We start from the raw sequence: 18,574 nt of genomic DNA, 5'->3' as shown, positions 1-18,574 counted from the left end.
CGATGCTGCCAGCAGCTGGAAAGGAATGTTAGAGAATACTGACAGTTGGACCTTCTGCTGAGAGTTGGGGTGTTTTCTGCAGGTGACTTGTTTGTTACCTACTGAAAGAATGGGAGTCACTGCTTGCCAGGCAGTTCACCAGGAGCAAAATTACAAGAAGTAGAGCTGAGACTGGCGGGGGGGGGGGGGGTGGGCAAAGAGGGGGTAATGGGGACACCTGTAATATTGTCAACAATAAAAATAAAGTAAGAAAATAGAGAGAGAGACTCTGTAAAGGAAAAAAAAATTTTCAGAAGGAAAACATAGCTTAGAATGAAATAAAATCCGAATGTGGATTCACCGATAGTGCTTGCTCTCAGAACTCTATTCTGCCACGTTACTGTTTTTCTCAGCACTATACTTACATATTTTGAGGCTACTAGTCTGATGTATCATTTATTCTTTAAACAAGAATTTAATATTTCACGCTAGCTGATTGCATAATTACAGTTATAATATACAATAATAAAAGGCACGGTTCCTGCCTTTATGGAACTTAATAGTTAGTGGAAGTCATGATACACATAACCATCTATGAGCTCAAAGCACTGTATCAGTGGCATAAATACATGTCATGAGAGCACAGAGGAGGGCGGGATCACAGTCAGGTGACAGTGATGAGAAAAGGTCCCCAGAGAAGGCAGCATTGGAACCAGGCTCGGAGCATTAAAAAAAACGCCTAATATGTGCTCAACACCTGTTGGACTCTGGAAAACAAAAATTAATGAGGCAATGTTCTTGCTTCTAAGAAGTTAAAGTCTAGTGAGGAAACCTACTAAGTAGTCAGCAGTTATAATGTATTGCATTAGATAAATGGTGTCTGCTTTATATAAAAAGTGTGTATCCCGGACAGGAAATAAAGGCACTAAAGAGAATGCCTGAGTCTGGGGAGCTGGGGAAGGCTCATTCTGGTTCAGAAATTCTCGGTCTGGGCTGCACCGGGGAATCACTTGAGTTTTTTAAAGGTGCCCCTAAGCCCTTCCCCAGACCTACTGTGCCTTCTCTGGGAGCCCCTAGAATGTTTTAAAGCTGGACAGGTAGGTGGAGACCAGCTTGGGAAGGTAGCTGAGTCCAGGGTTAGGAAGTTGAACTTTTGTCAGGAGGCAATGGAATGACATTAAAGATTTTCTTATCCTGAGGGTACTGTAATGCTTGTGGTGTTTAATGAAAATTCACCTGCTGTTTAAATGCCCTGAGCTTGCTAAGAGGCCTCTGAGTCCAGGGTGCTGAGCAGGGGAAGCAAGGACTGACCCAGGAGGCTTTGCCAGCAGCATTTGTGTGCAGTGGCCGCTTCGCCTGGGCAGCTGGGCTTTTCCCCTCTGTCTGTCATCGAGGGAGCCAGCTGGCTTCGGTTGAGTTCAGTGGACTTTGCTAAGGAGGACTTGGATGCCTGACCTCAGAATTCAGGCCAGTCTATTGTCCAGAGGCAAAACACAGGCTTGACATCAGCCCTGGTTGCCCAATCTAGCACTTGGAGGGTTACAGAGCTATAGGACTGCACGTAAGGGAGCCCAGATTTCACAAAAATTACTTGATGCATGTGGCTCAAGCTGTACCCTGGGTCTCAGGGTCCAGCCAGGGCAGTGTCACTGGTTCCTTTCTGACAGGTCCCCTTGTCACCTGTGAGGTGCAGCAGGTGCAGCTGGCAGGGCACCCACCTACACGGCACTCCCTACTTCTCCTGGCTCCAATCCCCGGGCCTGCCCTTCCAGAGGAAGCCAGAGGACTGAGGGCAGGGTGAGCACCCACCCAGCATGTGGAGCCTGGAATGTGAATCCCTGCGTCTTTCTCTGCAGGACACACATGCTTTGGTTGGCATCCAGAGGCTGAAGCCTGGCCTTCAGGGGGCTCTGATTTGGGGTATCACCAAACCTGGGGGTTCTGAACTCTTTCTCACATCTCCCCTTCATCTTAGAATTTCCTTTCTACTCTATTTTTTCTTTCTGCTGCCCTATACAAATTGATACTCAGTGATGGCCAGAAGCATCCCCCCCTGCTGTTCCCAGTGAAACCGGAGAGCCTGGGCTCGGAGGCTCTGGGCTGGCGGGCGTGGTTGTTGTTCAGGGGTGCAGTCCAGCACAGCCAGAGAGGAAATCAGACAAGGATGTTTTTAAAAGCAAGCTGTGTTTTTCTGACCGCTCTGGTCATGCCTCCCACCCCGAAGGCTCCTCAAACCCTGGGGAAGAAAAAATATTTTTAGTCTGATAGCGGCTGCATAGGCCCGCCCCGAGCTGAACCATCTGCGAGAGAGCTGATAACTCGGAGCAGTGGTTTTAGTGGAAATAACTTGTAAGGGATCGTCCAGGACAAGAAAGCGAGGCACGGGCTACATACAGGGCTCCTTGTCTTGCGGTCCTTTAAGATTCATTCTAGAATAGAAAGAAGAGCGGGGTGGGATGGGGAAATGTTTATGATTTCTGGAGAAGGGTAGCAGTCACAGATCTGGAATGTCATTTACAGATAGCATCTTGGGGAAGGAAAGCAGTCGACAAACTGGAATCTCGCTAAATCGGGATGACATATTTGCTGTGCACTGTATACCAAGTTTAAATTTTCTAATTAAAAAAAACAACAACACATAAAACAGCAACCCTACCTTCTGCAGGTTTCCCACAAGCTACAAAGTCATTACTGAGATGTTAAATAAAGGGGACCTGTCCCACAATCCAATCCTGCCATATTCCCCCCAGCCCGTCCCCCACGCATGTGACTGTGCCTTTTGGCCATCGGGACATGGGTGTTGACCATTGGCTCCCTTGAAGCGGCAGACGTGGAAGAGACCCTCTGGGCCGCGATCATGGTACATTCCTGACTCCAGCGTGCTCGTGTTGGAAAGGAGACCAGGAATGAGGTCATGAGTAATAAGAAACCTTAAGTGTTTGCTCTTCCATGAGAGACAAAAATTATCCAGTTGGGATTAGGTTTCAAGAGTGCTGAACTTGAAGGCAAATATTTATCTTCTGGTGTTAAGAAAGGAAAGAATATAGAACTTCTGACCTTGACTGTAGGGTGGCGTCTGAGTTTGGAAAGCGGGTCCTGTGAAGCCAGAAGCGGGATGAGCCGCCCATTGTTCGTCCCTGGACCGATGCTCTTAGCTCTTACCACATGCGGAGCAGCAGCTGACCTGCGGCCCTCTGTGTTCACGGGAACATTCCTCTGGATTCCAGGGTCGCTCCCTCTCCCATCCAACTTCCTGAATAGGCCCCTTTAAAGTTCCTTTCAGAGTCTTAAGTATTTGGAAAGAAAACGCCCCAGAGTCCTCTGGTGTTTGGCAGCCTAGTTCGGCCTCTCCCTGTGTCATATTACTCAGTGAATTGATATATAATTAACATTTCTTTCACCTACGCAGCAGTCTTACAGGCTAGGCAGCACCAATACTTTTATACCCTTTTAACATTATAGAACATATAGGTCTTTTCAGAAAGGACACAGGATTGGGGGAAATAAACAGCCAAGTCCCAGAAAGCCCAGCATTCTGAAAATTCAGTACGAGGTTCACCCTAACAGATTTCTCCAACATCACTTTTTTGTCATTCCTGAGACTGCACATACAGAAACTGGGGCGACCTAATAACAGGCCTGAAAAGGCCCAATTGACCCCTCGTAAGGATCCCCAGGAACTGGGATCCTTTCCTTATCAACAATTTCAAATTATTGTCACCTCAGTGAGTTGTGCAAGGGACGGCCTTACAGAGAGCCTTTGAATCGTACCTGAGTAGTTAGCTTCTGCACTGTTTCACGATAATTTTATGGAAGAAGGGAGAAAAAAAGAATTTTTTAAGCTGTCCAAACGACCAAAGTAATTTCCAGTCCTTCTGACCCTTGACATGTAAGCGGATGTGGCGGGAGGGGAGAGCGGACTTAATCACAGGCCCCAGAGTTGAACGCTAGCTCTGCAGCTTTGAAGACCTTTCTTAGCCCATAAATAGGCATAAGAAGAAGGGGGTGCCCCACAAAGCGTCAGGTGGATTAAATGGGAGCGTGCTTTCTAAACATTCCGCTGCAGAACAGATGCGAAGGGCATTGTTAACAATAAAGTAATGGGTAAGAGATGTGTAAGCTCAACCGTGAGGGGGGAAATGAGATTGTTTAGTAGCCACTGGAGCTCTCCATCTTCCAAACCCAATGCTTTTCCCTCTTCCCGGTAAGCCTTGGACTGAACTAGAAGAAGCCACTTTTGAGGCTTCGTGGCAAAGAATTCTGCAAAGTGATCCAGGCAGTCCCAGCCACTGCCTGCTGATTTTGAGTCCCTTTAGGAATAAATATGAGGGTTATTTGCATTCTGGCCACGTCTGCCCATCAGTTCAAAGGATACTACCAGCAAGAGGACAAGGCTGAAGGGGGGATTGAGCATTGCTCAGTGGCCCTCTGGAGGCCCCGGGATAATGGATACCTGATGGGATTAAACAGCAGAGCTTTTACTTAGAGCCCATTTTATTAAAAAAAAAAAATCATTCACTTCACAGGGGTTAGAAAAACACTTTGGGAATCCATCCGGCAAAGCGCCCTTAATTTGATTTCTTTTTATCTAATTCCTTCAAATCCCACTCAGATTAAAATCGTAATAAAAGGCAAAAACCGCTTTGGACAACTGTTTGGCAGTAGCTGCTGAAGCTACACATACCTGATGGACTTGCCATATTCCATCTACCCCGTGTAGAGCTGCAATGAAAGGGGTGTGCGGTTCACCGAGAGGCTCGGGCAGGGATTTTCACAGCAGTACTGCTCAAAACAGCCGACATTTTTCAAGAAACCGAAATGTTTGAGAGTAGAATGGATGTATATTTATACAAAGGATTACTACGTAATTAGGCCGTAATGAATCACAGCTACCCGCAGCATCATAGGTAGTTCTCATTGTCGAGTAATAGAAGGCAGGCATGTGTGCTCCCATTTAGGGAAACTTCAAAAACAGGTAAAACTAGCATATGGAGCTAGAAGTCAGCATAGCAATTAGGAGGCACAGTGACTAAGCAGGCATGCGGGGTGCAGATGGTATTTTAGTTCTTGATTAGGGGTGCTAGCTATAGGATATGGTGCATTTATGCAAATTCATTCACCTGTACACTTACGATTTGTGCATTTTTCTCAGTGTAAGTTATATTTCATTGACATTTACTTAAAAGGCATACCTCTTTCCTACTCCCAAGAAGGGGAAAAAATGTATTCAAAACTTCCTACCTCCCTTGTCAGGGAGAACAGTATGATATTATATGTAAAATGCATAGTGTTTGATGAAAAGGAAAGAAAAAAAGCCAAGCTGTGGAACCGGCTCCAACAACCACAAACAAAGCGCCTGGTCAGGTAACACCCAAAGTCAGCTAACACCCATCATACAAACGATGTATTTCTTAACAACTTACAGGGTAGAATAGCAAGATGATGTCCGTGCTATTTAACCAGTTCCTGGCCCCAAGGAAGTACGTTTGGTTCCTGAAAATGACAGCGGCCAGGCTGCTTTATAGGAATGAGGATCATACTGTGCCATCCCATGAATTAGGGCCTTCATGGTTTATAATTTACCAAGGCTAAAGAAAGACTAGATCATCTTTTAAGTTCTTAACAAAAATTTTACTTTCATTTTTCCTCCTGCCCCCAACTATTAAAATGGTGTGATCAAGTGTTATTTTAAAAACCTCTATCAATAGCAACACATCCTTCAAAGACAACTATCCCAAGTGCTTTTTCTTGACACGAGTGATCTTCATGTATATCTTCTTTGGTGAAGTGTTAATTTAAATCTGTTTGCCCTTTTTTGAGTTGCTTGGTGTCTCATATTGTTGAGTTGTCATAATTCTTTGTATATTCTGGATACTAGTCCATTTAAAAAATATGATTTGCAAAAATTTATTTCAGTCTGTGGCAGGTCATTCTATTTTCTCAGTGACGTCTTTCCAAGAGAATGCCGTTTTGATCTTGATGACATCCAGTTCGTCAGTTTTTTTCTTTTATGGATTATGCTTTTGTACAATATCTAAGAAATCTTCGCCTAATCCAAGGTCACAAAGATTTTCTACTATGTTTTTGTTTAGAGGCTTTACAATTTTAGCTTTTTTCTATTTAGGTCTATAATCCATTTTAAGTTAATTTTGTGTATGGTGTGAGGTAGGGTTTAATTGGACGTGTATATTCAGTTGTCCCATCATTGTTTGTTGGAAGGACTATCCCTTCCCTGTCGGATTGCCTTGGCACTTTATTGAAAATTGATTGGCCATAAGTGCATGGGTTTATTCTGAACTCTCTTCTGTTCCATTAACCTATATATATCTGTCTTAACGCCAATACCATGCCGTCCTGATCGCTTGTAGCTTTGTAATAAGTTTTGAAATCAGGTGGTTTAAGTCCACCAATTTTATCCTATTCTTTTAAAACTTTTTTGCTCTCCTCTAGATCCTTTGTGTTGCCATATAAATTTTAGGATCAGCTTGTCAGCGTCTACAAACAAGCCGACTGGGATTTTGATAGAAATCACATTGGATCTATGGGTCAATTTAAAGAGACCGGTTAGGTCCTTTAGGAACGCGCGCGCTTACAGATAACTTTTACATAGCACTGTTAAATTGCAAAGACTGCTTTAACAGTTTTTCACTTAATTCCTCGGAAGGAGATCATGCATTTATGCTGGGGTTTTGCTGCTTTTCTCTTTCACCCCCATTAAAGGAAGGGAGTTGGTGCTCTGCCTGTTATGTTTTGAGCAGCTGGTTAAAGGGAACCAGAGCAATGGAAGGCAATAGAGTATTTCTCTGGGGACTCTTTTGTGCATAGTCACTGGGGAGGATGAGCTGCCATTCCCCCTTTGGCATAGCACATGTTTAGAGCAGGGGGTGCAGTGGGCGAGGCGAGGGGGCCCGCCGGATGCTCTCATCTGTGCAGGTTGGCTTTGCCCAGACTTGTGTAGAGCCCTCTGGGCTTTGTGAAAGCTGTCGGAGCAGAATGATTTATTCACCCTTGTCCAGGATACAAACTTTGGGCTAAGGCACACCCTTGTTACCCTGCCTGTTCAGGATGCTGCCTCAGGGAAAAAGCCTCCTGGGACAGGTGAGCGTTCAGCTCGGAGATCAAGCCGGACCGGGCGCCTTGGAAACCTCTCCCACTTGAAGGGGAAGAACGGCGGGTGCAAAGTGGGCTGAGTCAGCCCCCGCACTGCCTCTCTGCAGGAGCAGGGCCGGGAGCTCGCGTGCTTCTGCCGGTCCCTCCGCACCCGTGCACCTGCCCCGTGAGCAGCGCATCCCTGCCACTCCCTTCGGTTTCCTCATCTCCAGTCAGACTCTTGCTTCCCCAGTTCATGATGATTAATATAGACTCATTTCAGTGCTTATAGGATAAAAAAGAGGCTTACTTGTGGGCCCCACCTTAGGGTCATGGAACCTATTTTTAACCTTTAAAAGACGGCATTTAAAAGACAGCATCATACAAACTCCATGTATTTTCCAGGATCAACTGTACAAATAATGGTTTCTTTCCTTTTGCCTGTAAAAAAGAACGTATATGCTTAGGTTTCTGAGTATTTAAAAGGCTCCTGGGTGCTGCTTATGCACAGTCAAGCTCGAAAACTCCCCATCTAGGCCAGCGCACTAAGCCAACACTTTGCATATCCTTAGTCTGAAGTCACCGTCAACCAGAGCGGTGTTTGTGACTCTCAGGGACAAGAAAGCAATTTATTTCTTCCTTTGGATATTCTAAGCACCATCTCTGAATCAGCTTTGATCTTTAAGAAAAACGACCTCAGTAGTTTAACTTCTCCTCTATGGAAATGACTTCATTCAGTTGTCTTTCAGTGCTACACCCTTGGTTTTTTTCGGGGGTCTGTATGAGAAACAATTGTTTGGACATGTACAGCCCTCAGCTCAATTAGCGTGGAAGATGTGTTTCTGTTCAGAGCTGAGGTCTCTCCATGAGAATTTGCTTCTTGCTTTTAGGAGGCAGTTCATTCAGCAAGAATAGGTGTGGAGTCAGGTGACCTGGACTCAAAGCCCAGCTCTGGTTTTTGGAAGCACTGAGTAAATAGTTATGCTTCTGTTTCTTGATTTCAGAGAAGAGGGGAGAGGGAGAGAGAGATAGAAACATCAATGATGAGAGTCATTGATCGGCTGCCTCCTGCACGCCCCCTACTGGGGATCGAGCCCACAACCTGGGCATGTGCCCTGACCGGGAATCGAACGGTGATCTCCTGGTTCATAGGTCAATGCTCAACCACTGTGTTGACAAGAACAATAGCACCACTTCTGGAATTTTCTGGCAAATACCACTGAAAAGATTTTATTCCTGGCTTCCATTTTTTCCACTTGCTTCTCTTGTATCGCTGAGCACCATCTCACAATCTGGTTGCCAAGCTTTTGAAGTTTCTCTAGGAGGGTGTGAGAAAGGAATCACTCTGGCCTCTGGTTTCCTGTTGAGATGCATGCAGGCGCAGGGTACAGCCACTTCTATCCCGAGGCTCTTGGCACTGCTTTCCACATGGTTAATGCAAAAGAAATGTTTTTCTAGTTGATTGATAAAATGATTTAGTTGCAAAGTGCATTTGATAATTTTTAGGTGGTAGGATTTTTGCCAAGCTATCAACAAAAGGATTTCATTTCTTCAGGCATGCATTTGGAGCATGACTCTAATGTGACTTGGCACCTGTCTAGAGAATTGTCGCCGTGTCCAATGACATTTCGCTTTGGGGAAGTCAGCACCTGCTGTAATGGCATCTGTCATATTTAGGACTGTGGCATGTCTATGGATAATGCAGAGCCACCGCAGTAAAATGCCTTCTTCAGAAAACAACACTAGATTTTGGCAAAAGATTGTTGTAAGTGGCATTGAAGAGAATGGGGGCCCCTTCAGAGATAAAAGCAGTAGATGATGTCTTTCACTATGGTTTTTCTCATTGTGACATAAGCTGGGTAGATTTTATTATTTTCAGACTGTTTGGCTAAGAGAGCAAGAACCTGCTAACAGAATTCTTTCTTTTTATTGCTTTAGTACAAACCAACATTAGCCTCCAGACTCAATTCGGATGTTAATGTTTTTGAGGTGAGGTTTTTTGGGAGAGGGAGTGGACTCATCTCAGGCACGTGGTGTGTAACTGGCAACCATCCAGGAGAGCCCAAGCCAAGAGAACTGGAAGCCAGAAGCCCCAAGAGGCAAGGCGGCCCGGCTCCATCATGACAGGCACAAGTAGCTGGTCTTTGAGCCCCTCCCAGTTCCAATGGGGTTGGCTTCAGCTTCTAGGGCTGTTGTTGTAGGAAGTGTGATCAGTTGGACAATTATTTTCCTGCCTCAGCATCTTCTCTTGTCCTCTAAATCCCCAAGTCCAGAAAAGAGGCTGGGGGCAGTGACCAGGAGTAGACTAAATGTCCCCTACCTCTTCTCTTACAGGCAGGTGACAAACATTACCACCCCAGCTGTGCACGATGCAGCAGATGCAATCAGATGTTCACAGAAGGAGAGGAAATGTATCTTCAAGGTAAGGGGGGCTCAGGAACCCAGCACCTTCTCCCACCTGGGGAAAGAAAGCCTTGCTATGTTTGTTTGTTGGATTGTTTTTAGAGAAGGAGGCATTGCATTAGCTGCAAGCGCTACCCAGGTCTAAAATGAATGTGGCCAGAAGTTGCCTCACGGGTTCGTATTATCAGCCATACCCTTGACATGCCAGTAGTGAGGCCCTGGGGCTGTGAACAAACGAGTGTGTTGCTGCTGAAATGAATGACTAGGCCTGGGTGTTTGGTGCCATGGATGGAGGACAAGGGTGAAGATCACACCGCCTCCTCCCAACCTTCTCCAGGAGCACGCTTGGGAAACAAAAGATGAAAGAGAGAAAGCAGTTCTAGAAATGCTACTCATTGGATAATTACTTTGTCTTTTCCCTTTCACTCTCCTGCCAGAAGGATTTGTTGAGACACCCCCCCCCCCCCCCCCCCAGGCTGCTATTCCTGGGTTTTTCAGAGAAGAGATTCTCAGATTTGGTGAATTGCATCACGTATACTTAATCCCATTAAGATGGCTTAGCTCTCATATGGAAGGGAAGAGAGAGAGAGCGCACCCAGAGTCCCTGAAAGAGAAATTGAGACGTTTCTGGTGGGATTACCAGGGGGCCATTAGATTTTTTTTATTATTATTGAAAATGGTCTTGAGAAATTATCCCAGTGTACAACTATGACTAGTTTTACCTACTCTGAAATTCTGAAGCTTTGCGGAGAGGCTTTAGGGGAAAGTTCTCTGCCAGGCAAACAGTACCATCTGTGCGAGCATTTTACTATTTTTAGCTGTAAAAGAGCCATTAACTAGAGGAGGGCTTATCAGTAAAATTAGCAAGAACCCGAAGAGCTATTGCATGTTAAGTGTCGGTAATTGCTGGGTCTCATCAGCCTTTGAATGTCATTTCTTCATGTCTCTTTGCACCTAACACTATATTTTCCTTTAATTTATTTTTATTGTTGAGGATATTACAGATGTCCCCCATCTCCCCCCCTTCCCCCCTCCGACCAGCTCCCACCCCACCCCAGGCCTTCACCGCACTATTGTCTGTGTCCCTGGATTATGCATCTAAGTTCTTTGGTTGAGCTCTTTGCACTACCCCCCTTCCCTCTGAGATCTGTCAGTCTGTTCCATGCTTCCATGTCATTGGACCTATTTATTTTGTTCATTAGATTCCACATATAAGTGAGGTCATACTGTGTATTTTTTAAAAATATGTTTATTGATTTTTTTGAGAGAGGAAGGGAGAGGGAAAGATAGAAACATCGATGAGAGAGAAACATCAACATCGATTGGCTGACTTCTGCACACCCCCTGCCAGAGATCGAGCCTAAAACCGGGCCATGTGCCCCGACCGGGAATTAAACCAGCAACCTATACCGGTGCATGGGTCGACACCCAACCACTGAGCCACACTTTGTACGGCTGGGCCATACTTTGTATTTTTAATGAATGGTTTGCTTTGCTCTCAGTTTTTCTATACAACCCAGAAAAGCCTATAGAAATTACTCTGGAATATTAAAGCAAAACTTAGGCTACTCTCCTTTTAAAAAATGCCAGCTATATGAGAAATTAAGAGCCCAAACATCCTTCTAGATGTAGGATGATCACCCTGAAAAACTGTGATTTAAAATAAAATCACTGAATATTAAAGGGCCCATTGAAGGCGAGTGACAGGAACCCAAATCCATGGTCTCCTGTGGGCTTCGTGTGACATTTCCCTGAGGACAAGCTGTGCATCTGCAGTAGCAACAGGCAGATGTCCCTGTGCATTTCCAGAACGGAGCAGATTTATTGTCCACGTGGTCTCCAGGCTTCGTTTTAGGTTTTAGTGTGTCCATCACGGCACTCACAAACAAAGACACACGCATGCATGTCAGCCCGGTGTCTGCTAGGAACCGAGACGCAGAGGCTCTGGGCGCAGCTCTGGGCCTGGAAGCCCAACAGACGGAGTGACCTTGAGCTGTGCACAAGGACAGCGCACACCCCCAGCCATCTGCTAGGATGGGCTGCGTTCAGAGTTGCGGGGATCGTTGCTCATCTCTTCTTGGGCTTCGGGGCTCTGCTTGCCTCTCGGCACATCCTTGAACAGAGAGCAGTTTCGTCTTCCCGGCGTCTGACGCTCTCTCTGTGGCACATTCCTGTGTGCCTGACCTCTGGATGACAAGGGGACACTGCAAACCCGGTGTTCTGGCCAAGGCCTCCGAAGCAATAGACCCTCCCGGGCCCCGCCCTGACCCCAGGACCTTGGCTCTCCATGTTGAGACGGTGTCCTGGGCTTTGTAGGCAGCCCTGGAGTAAATGTTAGTGCGGGAGGGACTGTGTGGTGTCCCTCGGGTTTTTGTTTGATTTTTACCTGCCCCCTCCCCCTCCCTCCCTTCCCTCCCCCCTCCCTGGGTTAAATAAGGGGGCAGTGGTTGTTAAATAGGGATTAAAGTATTATTTGGATGTGAAATGTATTTTCCTTGTCATTCGTTGAATATTATTTTAGCTCAGTGATATATAGTAATTCAAGAGTTATTTTAATTTGGTGTCAAGTACAACAGATTGCTGTTTAAAGAGATAAAGATTCTGATAATGAAAGGCAGACAGTGTTTATTCATAGAGACTCTTGTTAAATTTATATCATTTGCTCACTGCTTTCAACTTAGCAACTTTATTCGCTTAAATCCTTTTAAGTGTCCTTCTGGTTCTCCCGCCCATCCCCACATTTGAGCATATCCTTATATGAGCATAGGACTTACATATAGTTCTTATCTATAGTTTTATAAGTGACATGAATATCTGGCCATACAAAATTACATAGGCAGGCTTGGATTTTGACAAGATAACAGCTTTCTATGGGATATGCATGTTTTGCTTAGTTCTGGGACCATCCGTGAAAATACTGTGTAGTCCGAGAAAGTGGGGCATTGACCCAGAAACAGAAAACGATACTTACGTAGTAGCTTCACTAGTTTAACGGTGAATACCTTTTTTAAAGTTAATTAAAAGGTTGAAAGATAAAGGAAACTTCTGGATTTGTCACATAACTTTCAGCCTTTCTGCGCGTTGGTCCGATATCCCATATCTGGGTAGATGACTACGTATAATTGGATCAACAACAAACCCAGTGAGTTTTGCTTCTGAATGTAGACAATCTGGTTGGACTTTATTTCCCTCATTTAAATCGCTGGGTCATTCTGATGTTACTTAGACGTGCCGATGGCTTCTATTTCTGAAATTAAATGCAGCTTGTAGTAAGCACACAGACAATACTTTTCAAGGGTAATAACTCAGCCAAGAACTACATGTCCCTTGCAAGACACACTCCTGTGCTTAGCTGGGGATCTCTGTGGTCAAGAATCATGACCTCCATAGGCCAAGCTCAGGAGAGGTGAGGGAAACTCGCCCAGGGTTTGGAGCGGTCCTGGTTCATGCGCCTCGGGGCTCCAACACTCCCGTGCGGGGGGAGAGAGTATGAACCCTCTCAGTCCTGTCTCACAGGACGAGGGCTCTGTTCCATTTCCCCGGCTCTCAGCGCTGCCTCATGTCTTTCCAGGTTCTACCGTTTGGCATCCCGACTGTAAGCAGTCTACCAAGACGGAGGAGAAGCTGCGGGTAAGGAAGTCATTAGGGATGTGATGGCAGGTGCATTTGCAGGCCATGTGTTTCATGGTGACTGATTCGTGGGGCTGGAATGGGGGTGAAATGGCTTTGCCATGACTTTGTTTTCCTCTATAGCAGACCAAGCTGAAAGGCCCTTTGGCCAGGGAAGGAGGTTCCCTCCTACCTTAAATTGATTGTGATTTTTGTTCCAAATGCTTGTGTTGGACAAAGGAAGCCTTGCCTCACTAGGCAGATTCTTAGGAAAGCATTCAAGGGAAATGTACAACCATCTAAGTGTGAAAAAAGTGACCCATGAAGTTCTAGGTCCAATGTCTGGCAACCTCCTCACCAAACATTTTTATATTTAGCCTAGAATGCAACACTCCAACCTAGACTCTGCATCCAGTGCTCAGCTCTTGGTACATCTTACCACCCTCTCAGATCCAGATTCACCGGGGAACCTCTACCTCCAAATGCTGATGGTTTGGGGAAATAATGCTGAATTCAGACATGTCAGTGTGGACAAGCGTGCTGGGTGGTTTGAGAACTTAACTTTTAGATAGCATCACAATGTTTTAGTAACCATCCTAGACCATTGAGCACACGGGCAAAAGGATGGACCCTCTTTTTCTCTCCCTCCTAAAGCCTTCTGGTCCTAGTCAATCCTCAGAACACCACCAGAGGACATTTTATTGGTTTCAGAAGCAAAGAGCATACACAGTTGTAAGGTCATTACTATCCATATCCTGTCTAGGTGCTCCCAGTTTTTCACTGTGGCAATAATCAGACCAGATCCAGGCCACAGTGTCTGTATTTAGCTAACTGAGTAGTACCCTTGGGAAAACTGGAGTTTGACTGTAACCCACGTGGTGTCTCAGGGAAAAGAATGGACTGAATTTATTTTGAAGGCCAGACCCAAGATTGTGGTCTCATTTCTTCGTGACCTGCCATTAACAGGCCTAAGAAGCTATGGATGTAACCCCAGTAGGAACATACTTTAACTGGAGGAAAAACACACCCACTTTTTCTCAGAATAATTGAGCAAAGATAAGACAAACTGAAAAAGAATTGGCCCACCAATATCGGGATGGTTTGGGTTTCTGTTATGACATATAGCATCAGCTTGAGCACATGTCTATAACCCTCCAGTCCATTGCCCAGGCAGGCACCACTGGCCCAGTCGCCTGTGTTTTAGCTCCAGATTCTGGGGTTTTGGGGGAACCGTGGATGCTTTGGAAACAGGTTATCTTTATAACCTACTACAATGTTAAAGACAGTGCTTATTTATTGTCACTTTTATCACAAGAATGCAAAATTCACAACATAGCCTGGGGATGCTGCTCAGAAACCACCCAAGTAGCCAGTGGTTTGCACTGTCTTTTGAATAATCATTTTTACTTCATCCCCTGTGAAGTCTTTTGGGAGACAGAGGAGAATGCTCATGAGGCCAGGCTGCATGAATGTGGTCTCTTCTCTTTAAGGAAGGATTGCTTGGGTTTGCAGATGGTGGTACTAAAATGATTTTTTAAAAAGCAACACTTTTAATTGCATCTTGATGGAACCCTCTGGATGAGCTTATGAAAACACCCGGTGAATCCTTCCACTCACTCTAGCCAAGAGGGGCTCGTTTTTCCTCCCTTTTGTGAAGCTTACCAGAGAATTCCAAAGCTCTCCTCCTAAGGTCATTGTTTCCACTTGGGAGGCTAGGCCCGCCCTCGGCTTGTTCACCTTTGGGACGTCACCCTTGTACCTCCAAGGGGAAGAGGTTCCAGTGTGCCCCGAGCGGGGTCCCTGCTGACCTGGTGAGGGTTAGAGGGGACTTGGTCTTTGAAAAGGGGACTGAATCTTGTGCTCTCTTAAGGGTGTATCTACGGATCACGAATCTTGAGCCCACATTTGCAGCCTTTCACCGGGTGTCACATTAGTGCGGTTACCATAGCAAAATGAAAATGTTTTAAGAGTCTGTCAGCAGCGCCACTGAGTAATCCACATTCTTGATATTTGAGAACTCACAGGGTGTTTGTAACAACAAATTCTTAAGGGGACATCTCTCAGTGGCTTCACTGGCTTCTTTCTCTGTGCATGGATGTCTAAGCCAAAATAAATGGAAAGGAACAGGGGCGTTGGAGCGGAGGCACATATACTATATTTTGAGGACTAGTTAATATGCTTTTAAACAGGGGCCCGCAAACACACATTCACACACATCAACTAAAGCAACCACCCTTGACGTTGACTCTCAAATTAGTTTTCCCAAAGGTTTTTTTTTTTTACAGTGTTTCTGAATTGAGTTTATTTCTCTGTTCATTCTTCCCTTTTTTCCTGTTTCACGGCAGCGGCCAAACATTCGGCATTTTTCCTCCGATTTCTTTTACCCCAAAAGCCTGATCCGACGCACAGGACGGTCTCCGTCACTGCAGGTTGGCACCGTGTGTAGGCTGAGGCTCGCGTGCTATGCCGAGCCCGGGCTTCTGTCGCTTCCCTTCCCTGTGCTGCTTTTCCCACATAACTCCTCCAGCTCCTGCAGAGGCCCATGCTTTTCTCACCCCACAGACTGCATCTCACATTCTGACTCTGGCTGTTTTCTTCTCTGATCAACGTTTTTATGTAGAGCAGTGGCTAAAGCATTGTCTTGATTAAAGCAAGCACATTAGAAGCTACCCTTGTGGCCCTGTGTTTCCCACGTTTGTTCACTGAACGAATAATTTGCCAAGCATCCAGGTATAGTGTGAGCTGGATGCTGTAGACATAGACCAGTAGGGAAGAGAAGACAGATAGATAAATAATTGTGAAATAGCATAGAAACGTATCACAGGAAATGGATCACATAGGTCAAGAAATGTCAGATGAGCAAAAGGGTCCCAAGGGGCACTTCCTGGAGATTGGACAAGATTTTGAACATGTGGAGGTGACGAGACAGGGATGGCCCGAAGAGAACAGCAAAAGCATGGCGCTGGGAAAAGGCTTGGGTAGGGAGTGGTTTGGCTCAGGAAAGGAGTAGTGACTAGGAAAGGAAACAAATGAGACCAGGCACCTGTTCTTCAGAGGCGGGGAGATTTACATGCACTCTCATTTGCTCTTTCTAAGAATTCCCGTGAGAGAGCTGTCCTTATTCCCATTTTACAGATGGAGAGACTGAGCCTATCGCAGTTAAGTAACTTCCCCCCAGAGTTACCGCCCCCACAAGGAAGTGGAAGGGCCGGGGTTGGAACCCATGTCTCTCTGAGCCCATAACTCGTGTTTCTTCAACTATTGCACAAGGTGGGAGGGAGAGAGAGAAAGCTGGGAGGACAAAGAGAGGAGCGCATTAAATACTGGCCAGGTCTGATGGTGTTTACCCAGCAGAGCAGCCTGACCCGTCGGGCGCCCTGCAGAAGCGGGGAGCACACTCAGCCAGCTCTCCAGATGAGCTGTGTTCCGGACACAGGCTTGACCTTCTTGCAGGGCCTCTGAGAATCGGTTGAAACCTTGGCCCGTTAAATTACAAAGTAACTTTCCACAATCCCATCTTTGCCCAGATGAAGCCCATTTTGTAGCTTTGCGGACAACTCAAGATTGCAGTGCAGCCCTTTCGTCTGGGCATCGTGCCTACACCTTTTTTCTGTGCCTGCCAGATCTAGAAGAGTTTCGGTTTAAACTTCTCCTTCTAATGATTTGAAACAGTTAGATGTATAGAGTTTTAGAGCGGAAAAGAATCTTTTAGGCATCAAGCCTATGTTTCTCAAGCTATAGCATGAAGGCCTCCCAAGGCTACGCAGATCCTAAGCAGCAAGACTTAACTGCAGATCCTAGGCCTCAGCTGTGCTGTGTTTGCCCAGGATGCTGGATTAAGCCCCAGCTTGTATTTGTCATATGATTTTCATTCTACCTTAAAGGCTTAGCTCCAGCAGTGGGTTTTTCCCATAAAGTGAAATTATAGTCTCGTGAGCCAAAGATAATCCTCGCTGTAAATGAGGATTGCTCAGTATTAGTACCTCTGCTCGGCAAGAAGTTGCTTTTTCAGTAGTTTTTGGATTTTCCCCCCCTAACAGTATACTTTATAACTCAAATAGTGTTCTATTTTACCAGCCTAAGGCGGATGCTTCTCATAACTTGAAGAAAAAGACCACCATCAAGTGTGAAATATTTTGGTTCCCCTCAGACCTTTAAATTGAAGAGATGTGGAGCATCGAGAGAAGTATGGGTTAGAGGAGAGAGATCTGTGTTTAATAACCTCTCTCTTCCTATCCTGTTATTCAAAAGGGACATCTGATCCCGGCTATCCAGCCATAAATATCAGTGAAGTCACATGTAACTCCATCACAGAAACTTTTAGACAGCTTGGGACCTGGCAGAGAAAGCAGGCCATTGGACAAGGTCCCCTCCACCCATTGTCGTTGAAGAATTGTATGTGAATAGCAGATTGTGCGTATAGGTAAAACTCAGTACTGAGCGTTTGTAATTCCTGTTGTCATTCATCGTAGACAAAGCACATGATGTTCCCAGGACCACGTTTGTAATAACCTGAGTGGGTCACTTGCTTTCATTCTAAAAGTGGGCTTCTCTGCTGTAGCTTTGGGGTCCAGAGCATGAAAGGGCTGCCATACAACTGGGCGTGAGATTGTTGTTTCTTTTGAAAACTAACATCCACCTGTTATATTATATGCACTTACAAACCTGTAATACAGGGGTGGGCAAAAGTAGGCTTACAGTTGTGAGTGTGTGAAAGAGTTTATTCTTGTATTATTATTTAGTTTTATATTACTTTCCATACAAACTATAAACCTACATTTGCCAACCCCTGTGTACAAAATACCATGTGTATATTTTGTGTGTGTGTGTATGTATATATATATTTTTTAAATCCTCACCCATATGTTTTACGGGTTATTTTAGAGAAAGGAAAAGGGAAAGAGGAGAGAGAGAGAGACATGGGTGTATGAGCAAGCATGGATCAGTTGCCTCCAGCATGTGCGCCCCTGGGGATCGAACCCACAACCTCAGCATGTGCCCTGACTGGAAACCCAACCAGCAGTCCTTCAGGGCACATGATGATGCTCCAGCCAGCTGAGCCACACAGGCCGGGGCCCATGTGTATATTTTTTTAGAGGAGCTCATTAGAGTCTTAGGTATGTCTAGACCAAGGAAATAATGACGTGGGTTATTGTTTTGTTAAGGGCGCTACAACACATAGTGCTTTATTCCCAGCTTTCACTCTATTCGAATATTTATTTTTGTTGGTCTTTACAATCCGTCAGGATGTATAGGTGTTAGGAGGTAAACTGGAAAGACACTGAGGCCTCTTGGCCACAGTGAATGCTGATGGCATTTGTGAAACTCTCCAGAGAAAGGGGGGTTGTGCCCAGAAGCCCCTCCTGCTTCCTCTCAAACACAAATTCCTTTTTCCAAAGTAGCTGATTTCACCCCTTCTTGACTTCGGAGTGAACAGTCAGTGTATGCAGATTTTAAAAGTATTCCTTCTTCTGCAGCTACCACCGCCTTGTGT

General features: G+C 45.5%; 1 protein-coding gene across 1 annotated transcript in view; it reads left to right on the top strand.

The window, feature by feature from the left end:
* ABLIM1 (actin binding LIM protein 1) overlaps positions 1-18,574 on the top strand; it is a 208,949-nt gene that overhangs the window by 152,889 nt on the left and 37,486 nt on the right. Inside the window, exons 7-9 of the mRNA XM_087823971.1 lie at positions 9,403-9,490; positions 13,043-13,101; positions 15,426-15,509. Coding sequence (XP_087680097.1) covers positions 9,403-9,490; positions 13,043-13,101; positions 15,426-15,509 — 231 coding nt within the window. The remainder of the gene's footprint in view (positions 1-9,402; positions 9,491-13,042; positions 13,102-15,425; positions 15,510-18,574) is intronic.

Source organism: Miniopterus natalensis, chromosome 14 (assembly GCF_054644295.1).
Source record: "Miniopterus natalensis isolate mMinNat1 chromosome 14, mMinNat1.hap1, whole genome shotgun sequence".
Classification (NCBI taxonomy): domain Eukaryota; kingdom Metazoa; phylum Chordata; class Mammalia; order Chiroptera; family Miniopteridae; genus Miniopterus; species Miniopterus natalensis.
This window is presented reverse-complemented; position numbering and strand designations above follow the sequence as displayed.